The sequence below is a fragment of the Cucurbita pepo genome, chromosome LG10 (genome assembly GCF_002806865.2).
Source record: "Cucurbita pepo subsp. pepo cultivar mu-cu-16 chromosome LG10, ASM280686v2, whole genome shotgun sequence".
In the NCBI taxonomy this organism is placed as follows: Eukaryota; Viridiplantae; Streptophyta; class Magnoliopsida; order Cucurbitales; family Cucurbitaceae; genus Cucurbita; species Cucurbita pepo.
Window position 1 is genome coordinate 7,053,634 of NC_036647.1, and position 10,466 is coordinate 7,064,099.

At 35.6% G+C, this 10,466-nt stretch overlaps 1 protein-coding gene across 1 annotated transcript; it reads right to left on the reverse strand.

Moving 5' to 3' along the window:
- Positions 1-490: 490 nt before the first annotated feature.
- On the reverse strand, positions 491-2,335 carry LOC111803349 (transcription factor MYBC1-like). Its single transcript, XM_023687710.1, has one exon. The coding sequence runs from the start codon at positions 1,882-1,884 to the stop codon at positions 973-975; it is 912 nt and encodes a 303-aa protein (XP_023543478.1). The 5' UTR covers positions 1,885-2,335; the 3' UTR covers positions 491-972.
- Between the last annotated feature and the right edge of the window lie 8,131 nt (positions 2,336-10,466).

Below are 10,466 nucleotides of genomic sequence, written 5' to 3' on the forward strand. Positions count from 1 at the left end.
GAACCCATATCACTCCCCAATCTGATTCAACCAACTGAAACAAACTTCACTTTTTCCACATATAATCTAAACACTTCACAATCTTGTCAAATAATCTATGATACGCAACGCCTGATATCGCTTAGTACATCATAGGTTCGACCAAAACACGGTCATGGCCTAACAACAGCAAGCTTAAACAACATTCGCTTAGGCATGGAACCCATCAGTCCATGTTTCTTTTCTTTTCGTTTCTAGATGATTGTATCGCACGGGGTAGGAAGGATTTGAACCCATCAGTTCACATTTCATTTCTTTTCATTTCTAGATTATTGTATCACACAGGGTACGAGGATTTGAACCTAGAAAACCTCTTAGGATACCTACGCTCGAGTTTTCTTAACAGCAGGTAATCGCGTACAAAAGTATTCATCAAACTCAAGGTGCTAGAGCTATTATTAATACATAGGCATACACAACAACAAAAACAACATCCAAGTTGTTTGGATCATAGAGGAAGAACATTAAAAATATGGATTGATTAACTGAGATGTCAAAATGATCACATAAAAATGTTCATATAACACTGTCAATACACCAACCATCACATGTTAATGAGTTCTTTCAGCTTTTATAATATACAAAGTGCAGAAAACTGACCTAAGGATACATAGATATCACGTCTGCTCCAATCATCATCAACTGGTTCTTGGATTGCAACCTATCAACCCTTTCCACCCTGATGATTACACAAGAAACAACTGCAACCACAAAAATCTAATGCCATTATTATCCGTTCGAGCCACACGACGAGGAACCAATCATCGTCCGGTATGATAGATAGCAACCAACAAAGAACGGGATAAGGGATGTGTCTCTACCTATTTGTAAAAGAAGTGAGCTAATGAACAACTAAGATAACATTTAGAGTTTCAGATCAGACCCATATGAGATTTATACCAATTTCCACAAGAATTAGAATAGAACATGCTCTCAATCATCCCCAGTAGGGAATAAGGTGAGAACTTTTCTTCCTCCATTGGCATTGGCTGATTCCAAATCCTCAATGTAATTAGGGATTGAGTTATGCACTGGTGCACCCATTCTATGGACTGGTTGGGATTGTCTAGCTAAAAATGGATGCTCAAACTGGCCATTCGGGGGCGACCCGAAATGCCCGACTTGTCGATGATATGACGGCTGGAGCTGTGGATGCCCGGCGACAGCAGCAGCAGCAGCAGCAGCCATATGCTGCTGGTGATGGTGGTGTTGCTGTAAAGTGGCCATTGGAACAAAGGGCAAGAAATGGTCTGAAGTGGAGCGAGCTGAGTGAAGCAAATGGGGTGGAACTGGGGAGCTAGCGAACAAATGGTCAGTGGGGTCCGAGGAAGCAACCAACCCACCACCACCACCACCACCGCCGCCGCTGGACAAGCCCTGCATCCGTTTGAGATAGAGGCGGTACTTCTGCAAATGGCTAGCAACGTTCTCTCTGGTCAAGCCATCGACACTCATGAGCTGCATTATGGTCTTGGGGACGGCATTTTTGATACCCAAATGAGCAACAGCATCGACGAATCGCTTATGGAGTTGAGGTGTCCAAACGAGACGCGGCCGCTTGAGGGTTCGAGCCGGTTCGTCGCTAGCAGCGCCAGAACCCAAATCGGCGGAATCACCGAAATCCGCCGAGTTGGGGGGCGCAATTCCATTGCCGGAGCCAGGGAGAGGATTCGAAAGCGGGGGAGATGGGCAGGGCAAGGGCGGACTGGTATTACTGGAATTCTGAATATCAAAAGCCAAAGCTAGATCGGGAGTTATTAGGGTTTGAGAAAGAGGCATCAATTCATCCGGAGATGGAAGCTCCTCTTCCCATCTCGAGAACCAATTGGAGTGTTCTTCCCTCATTATTTCCCCAATCAAACTCCAACCCACTTCACAGTTCTTCCTCCTGGTCAACAACTGAAACCCCCTTTCAAGAAGAACACCAAAAACAGCAAAAATTTCCAGAAACTAAAGAGAACCCAAGTCAATAAACACGATTAGCAACACAAATCAACAGAAATACACAAAACCCAGAAACAAAAATCCATGGCAGAATCAGAAGAACACAGAAAAACAGAGAAAATGGAAGACGGGCAACGATGATTCTGAAAATCAAGATAAAGGAGATGAAGAACAAGGGGGGTGGATGATGGATTATGAAGAATTGGAGTCGCAAAAGGGTTGAAGATGAAGAAGAGAGGTTCGAGGTGGATCTTGTTTTCTCCTGTTTTCCTCTTTTCTCTTAGTTTTTCTCTCACTAGGAACCGGGGGGCGTGGAGGTACTGTCGTTGATGCTCTGTTTGCCCTCATATTTCTTTTGTTTGTTTCTCTCAAGTTCTTTTTTAATTTAATTTTTAAAATTTTTTAAAATTTTTGATGAGAATTATTTTCCTGGATTTATGGGTCTCATTAATAATACCTGAAAGTGAGTGTTGTAAAGATCCATAAGATTTTGTTCCCCATCATAATTTCTCCAGCGCGTATCCCTCACGCTCCTTTGCATATATCTTAAAGGACTTCCCTATTTTGGTTCTTATTTTGTGGCTTTGCTTTTGTTTTTAATAATTTGTTTGAATGTATATGGTAGGTGGTTTTTTTTCCTTTTTTTTCACATACCCTTCAGTTTTTTATAATTAATTTTAAAAATTTTCCCATTTTGGGCTGGGTTGTGGCCCAAACACTACTCCAAGCCCATTACAAAAATTTGTTCGGCCCATCATTTCATTGGATTTAAATCATCTTCTTTTTAATAGAATTTGACTCAATTAATTTAAACCCAATTTTAAGACTTGTAATAAAAAAAATATTAAAATCCATGTTAAGGATGTACGCTATTCGAGATCCACTCGAAATTTTGGATTAATTGGATTTGTGACTTAAGCAATATGAATGAATTTCATAACTCAACCCAACCCTCTAGTTACGGGTTGAGTTCAGTTGGGTTGTCGTGTTGTTCTTTTTTTCAAAAATGTCTTACTTAATACTATAAATATCGAATATTATAAGTCATAACGCATTTTCAGTGTAGAGCTGGTTTAGATTGTAACCTTATTTTCGAGTTGGTCGGCTTGACCTAACAAAACAAATGTCAACTATGAACTGACGACATGAATTTTTTATTTTCAAAAATTTCAATGCAACGCTAATTTTACACATATGACCGTTTTTATTGTATTGAATGTATTTAATAAATTTAAGCAAGAGGTTAGATATATACGTTTTGCTTTAATAATAGATCGGTCCAAATTTATTTTTGAGAAAGAAAAGTACAAAAATGGTTTTTTTTATTTATTTATTTAATACTTATTAAGTTTATCAAACCAAAAAAGAAAATGACGTTTTAAACAAATATCAACCACGAGCTAACCTGCAATCTGGTTTTTTAAATTCAAGAAAATGATGTGTATGATATTGTCGACTCCACAATGGTATGATATTGTCCAGTTTGAACATGAGCTCTCATGGTTTTGCTTTGAACTCTCCAAAAGGCCCCATACGAATGAAGATGTATTTCTTACTTATAAACCCACGATCATTCTCTAAATTAGCCAACGTATGACTCACTCCCAACAATCCTCGAAACACTCTCACACCTTCTTGCAGGCCGGGTTGCAAGCGTCATTGAATTGTAGATGATAGTCTTCAAGAAATTGGCAGCCACCCACCGTACACATATTGTCATTGAAAGGGGACTAGCCACTGTGGCCGCTGCTTGGACCTTTGAGAATTGTCATCGATTGAGCAAACCCCATGGGGGAAGTTCATCCAGTGCGAGAGGATGAAGTCCGTCAATGCTTGTAGCTATTCATGTTAAGAATGAGAAATAGAAATAGAATTGGGAATGTGTGTATTCATTGATATTCATAAGCTTTAAATAGAATACAAGCTAGCAACTAATATCTAACTAATACGTACCAATAAGGAAAATATACACTAATTAAATATTGAGAATAAAATAAAATATACTCCAAATATTATATCTCAACACTCCCCCTCAAGTTGAGAGTATGTTAATCACGTCCAACTTGTCTTTACGAATGTAGATCAATAACACCCAAGTTGTCTTTGAGAATAGAGTGTAGGTCAATAACACTTTTGTCTTCCCAGTAGTGAAATTAGATAGTGTAGGTTAATAACACTCAAGTTGTCTTTGAGAAGAGAGTATAGGCCAATAACACTTTTGTCTTCCCAGTAGTGAAAATATCCGTCAAGTTAACTCTAAACAAGTCTTTGTTGATGATACGGACACATTGGTTTGCTTTTTAGACTTTCAAGAATTAATTGGTTTGCTTTTTAGACTTTCAAGAATTATTCAATTTCCAAGAAAGATGCAAAACCAAAAAATAGATTGCCTTTGATTGGTTTGTATTTTTAGACTTTCAAGAAATTATTGAATTTCTAAGAAGATGCAAAACCAAAAAATAGACGGCCTTTGATTGATTTGCATTTTTAGACTTCTCAAGAAATTATTGAATATCCGAAAAAGATGCAAAACTCAGAAATAGACCGCCCTTTGATGTATCTCAGAACTTGAAGAGCTGCTTCTTGATTCATGCATAAATGATTTACTCCAAAGTTGGTAATTTGAGTTGGTAATTTGTCCCATTTAATTTGATTGGAACAAAAAGAATACCCTGGTTGATCAAAGTGATGAATATAATAAGGATGTGTTAAATAAACATCCGAAGTTTTGAAGTTGGATAATAGCACCAAGATCGGTGCTCTGGATCACTTTAGAGGTTGTAAAAGAAAATACGAACATCTTGAATACGCCACCTTTGAGCTTGGTGAGAAATTTGAAGATGCTTATAATTTATTCTTGATATTGGATGATCGGCGGCTGTAAAGGCTTCACTGACTGAGTTAGGGTTTGAATTTGGCTTTGGCTTTGATATCAAACCCTAACTCAAGAGGGAATTTTGATATTTAAGAATATCAAGATCGGTGCTCTGATACCATGTTAAGAATGAGAAATAGAAATAGAATTGGGAAGGCGTGTATTCATTTATTCATCAATTTTAAATAGGATACAAGCTAGCCACTAATACCTACCAATAAGAAAAATATAAACTAATTAAATATTGAGAATAAAACAAAATATATGTTATATTTGATATTTTATTATAGGATGTTTAACTCCTTTCCATTTATTATTATTTTCATATCCTTCTAATTTAATTGATTATGAACACAAATCTTTCACACACCATTTAGTTGCAGTGGATTAGTAAATATTCTAATTGGATCAAGCCCTTCCAATTAGGAGCCATCCTTTCTTTTTCATAGATTAGGATATAAATAGTCTTTTTCATAGATTAGGTTATAAATAGATCTTTCCCACACCAACAATTTTTGCAAACTATCATTAAGCACAACTTATAACTCTTTTGGGACCTATTTTATGCTTGACATGTGATGAAAATGATTTTGTTGTAATTACACGTTGTGTGCTCAAATAGTTAGCCACCAAAGTTATGATAATCATAAGGGGGCGATGACATGTAATTACACGTTGTGTGCTCAAATAGTTAGCCACCAAAGTTATTCCAAATGGACAAGAATCACGGTGTTCCAAATGGACCTATTGCCAAGAAGATTCAAAAAAATGCAGAATTCGAACCTACACGCAAAAAGCTCAATTGATTTTGAACTTGATGCATTAACCACTTAAGCACATTAACATTTATTAAAAAAAAACTATTTTTAATTTTTAAATTATGTAAAAGACAAATGGTCAATTTGACTTATTCTTTTGTGAAGATTAAAGGGGATCAGGAATAAATCCTGTCCACAAACATCTTTTATCGGGAGACTATAAATACCCACAATATGTTATGTAAAATTCAGATTCGTGTATGAATGCAATTTAGATCTCAAATTGAGACGTGGCCCTTAGAAATCTGAGCATCATATTTGCCATTTCTAAGTTTCAAGCAATTCTTGAGGTAGAATTGCACCCGAGCCATTCAATCAAGCCTTGATCAAGTTCGATTGTGGAGTGACTCAATTTAGAACAAGGTTTCCAAATCTTGCTTCTAGATCTTCGATCGTAGGAGGTAATCTAATTCTAGCCTTATCTCTTGGTTGATCCAAATTTCGTATGAGGAGGTGTTAATTACTTTGATTCAAGGGTTCTTGCTTCAACAAAAGCTTGGATCGTTGGGCTGAGGATTAGGGTTGCCTTATCAATTTGGTATCAGAGCGTAGGTTGCATCTTTGTGGCCGACTCTAAAATTGATTTTATCTTTAATTTCCACTATTGTTTATCGTTTCTTTTAAATCTATCTATTTATTTTCTTGTTGTCATTTCCATCATTCTTCATTCTCTTTCTACCTTGTTCTTTATTGTCCTATTAAGGATCATATTTAGATCTTGAAAGAAAAAAACAAAAAAAATTCATATCATATTGTTCTTAATATTGTATTTATAAATTCTTATCATTAGACCATTTGCACGTTTATTTGAAAATCAAATAAATTTCTATTCTCATTTTCTCCTAAAGCATATAAATTTGGAATGGTTGTGTGCGATATTTTTCTTTCATCATTTAAACTCGAAGATAACTTCTAAATTTTCTCGAATTCTGTAAAAAGGAAAGTTAGATCACTCTCAAATCTTCACGACCATTCTCTTTGGAATTCATTTTTTTCAATGAGCAATTATATCCAAAAATATATTTGTCCCTTATTTATTTGTTCATTTCTTGTTTTATTTTGTTGTTACTACATAATGACCTTGTCTTGATTGTCTTGAATAGCTTGCTACTATCAGAATTTCTTTACCCATATATTAGCCTACCTTGATCATAATTTAGTCACTTTCCCAAATAGCCTACCTTTGTGTGTATAAACACGAGTGTCCCTGAGTGTAAAATCAGTGAGTTGAGTGTTTGAGGTCCTAAACATATTTCACTACTGTTTGTACAATCATAAACCAAGACGAGGAAAATAGAGGGAAGATCAATGATCTAGTTGAAGAAGCCCAGAAGAATGAGGAGGAACTGGAAGATGGGATTCATTTGACACTTATAACAAGAAGACTTGTTAAAACTCAAGTTACGGAGAATGATGTTGATGATCAAAGTGACAACTTGTTCCACACGCGGTGTTTAGTCAAAGGGGACTGCTTGTAGTCTTGTCATTGATAGTGGAAGTTGCACCAATGTTGTAAGTACCATGTTGATCAAAAGGTTGCAAATTCCAACCCAAGATCATCCGAAACCTTACAAGCTCCAATGGCTCAATGATAGTAGAACAACGAAGGTAGTTTCCCAAGTTTTAATATTTTTTACTTTGGAAAAGTACAAAGATGAAGTTCTTTGTGATGTGTTACCAATGCATGTTGGAGACATTGCTTGGCCGACCATGACAATTTGACAGGAGGGTCATGTATGATGATTATTTGAATGGGTATTCTTTTTAAAAGATGTAGAAAAACCACCTTGTACCTTTGAGTTCTGCAAATGTATTTGCTGATCAATTAAAGTTGGAGGAAAGAATGAAAGAGTATGAGGAAAAAGAGTTAAAAGAAAAACAAGAGTGGAGTGAAAAAATAGAGAAAAATCAAAGAGAAAAAAAAGAAGAACGAAAAAAGAAATGAAATTGAAGAAGGGGAGAGAGAGAGTTATTTGGTTAGAGTTGGAGAGGTGAGAAGATTTTCACAAAAATAGATATTTGTACTTAAGTACAATGGAGAATTTTTTGTCTCTAACTATAACAATTTGGCTTTGCTTAGTGTTTTTCAATCTCTTTTACACGAATTTGAAAACATGTTTCAAGATAGAGAAATACCTCCCATTAGAGGTACTGAACATAAAATATACTTAATTCCAAGGACTGTCATTCCTTATAAGCCAGCTTATCGAGTCAATCCAACCGAGACAAAAGAAATTCAAAAGCAAGTGGAGGAGCTCATGGAGAAGGGTTATGTACGAGAAAGTTTGAGTCCATGTTCTATACGAGACTTATTGGTGCCAAAGAAAGATGAAACTTGGCGCATATGCATGGATAATAGAGTCATCAACAAAATCACGGTAAAGTATCGACATCCTATTCCTAGGTTAGACGATATGTTTGATTTATTGCATGATTCGTGTCTATTTATAAAAATTATTTTGAAATCTGCATATCATCAAATTAGAATGCACGTAGGAGATGAATGGAAAACAACTTTCAATATTAAGTTTGGATTGGGTGAATGACTTGTTATGCCTTTTAGGTTAATTAATGCTTCTAGTACACCTATGCGCTTAATATATAATATTTTGAACTTAATATATAATGTTTTGAAAAAATATCTGAGAAAACAGGTTGTTGTTTATATTGATGATATTATAATTTATTTGAAGATTTTGCTTGAGCATGCAGAGAAGAGAAATTTAATTTAAATAAGTCTAGTTTTTGCATGAAAAAAGTCACTCTCTTGACTTTATAGTTGGTAAAAGTAGAGTAGCATTTGGCAACACCAAAAAGTACACTAAAGTTAAAGTTTTCATGAGTCAGCTAACCTCTATAAGATTTGGAACCTCGTTGTAAATTAAGTCAACCCACTGTTAAAATCATGATAAATTTCATTCATTAAAATCTTTCTTTTTTTTTTTACCTAGTAATTTGTGACTATTTATCTCATCCGCAACTTTCAACCCTATAAGTGCCCACTACTTTAGTGGTCATGGTTTACCCACGCCCCTTAAATCTCCACAATAAAGAAATCACTTTTACAGATAACTTTCCTCCCTTACAAGAAATTATGAAATCAAAAGTAATAAATAAAGTTTTCTCAACTTAGCAATTAAAGTGTAATTTATAGCAACTTCATCTACTACTTCAGTCGTGCAAATATTCATTCTCGAAGCTCCAAATGGTTCTTTCTCAATTTAATCTGTCTGTAACACATGAAATAATGGTTGAACAAAGTCTATCTAATTTTGTAAATGAAGAATGATGACTTGTTGAATCTTCTTGGCCTTGGATCATGTGATAGGTTCATTTGGAACATTTGGAACACCGTGATCCTTATCATCTTCCCCCTATTCAAAAGGATTTGTCCTCGGAAAGTCATCACCTACATAAAAAGGACTCAAGTAAACAACATTGAAAGTAAAATGTATTGAATTTCAATTTTATAGGCTTTATTATAATTATTTCAAGAATTTGATAAGGGGTCATTCCCTCTTGGTTGTAACTTTGTCTTCCTTTGAGATGAGAATCGCTCATTGTAAAAATGTAACGACCCTAAATTTCCACATACTCAGAGTCGCTACTAACGTCTCATGCTCATCTATAGTGCGGAAATATAACTCTTTCATGAACATCATTTATAGCTTAAACTTCGAAAAACGCTTAAAACAACTTCTTCTCTAGAAAACACAGTTATGATCTTACGTGTTTAAATACAATTTTTAGCATGCTTAATATGGAAAACATAATCATATTAAGGTAAATGTCACACAATCATCAAACTCATCATATTGCCATAAAGTGTATCAAGCATATCAAGTACGTCATTCATCGAAATATGTATCAAGCATCATAACTCATACATCATCATACACTCATACATCATTATATACTAGTATGTGACATCATACGGTATAGGTCATATATCGTCATAACTTATACATCATCACATACTATAATACGACATCATACGACACAGTTCATAGATCATCATAATTCATACAATTTTTAGTCTATCCTACAGTAAGACAACTTATTTGGCTGGCCTTAGTCGGAGTACTCCCTAATTTAATTAACGTAAGCTCTTGTTCATCAGAGAACAAGTTGTAAGCCAAGTTCTCAAAGTGAAAATTTTCGTTATCACAAGTCTCTTTCCTAGGACACGTGGTGTCAAAGGACAGAGTATCCATAGATCCCACTAAGGTTGAAGCAGACATAGAGTGAGAACGCTCAACTACGGTAACATCAGTATGGAGTTTCTTGGGACTAGCGGGATACTTTCGAAGGTTCGTGCAGGATTTCGCTAGGATAGCCTCACCTTTGACACAGTTAACGAGGAAAGGGGTACCATTTATATGGAATGATGCTTGTGAAGCAAGCTTCAAGAACCTAAAAGAGATATTGGTAATCGCCCCGGTACTCACAATACCTGAGAGCTCAAAAGGGTACGTAATCTATAGTGACGCTTCCAAGAAGGGACTAGGATGTGTGTTAATGCAACACGGTAAAGTTGTTGCATATGCGTCCCGTCAAATAAAAGAATACAAAAAGTATTAACCTACCCACAACCTGGAGTTGGTTGCTATAGTATTCGCACGAAAAATTTGGTGACACTACCTTTATGGAGAGAAAACTCAAAGTTTTACCGACCAAAAGAGTTTAAAATATTTCTTCACCCAGAAAAAGTTAAATATGAGGCAGAGAAGGTGGCTAGAATTGGTGAAGGACAAATATCCAGTACCACCCGAGAAAAGCAAACGTGGTCA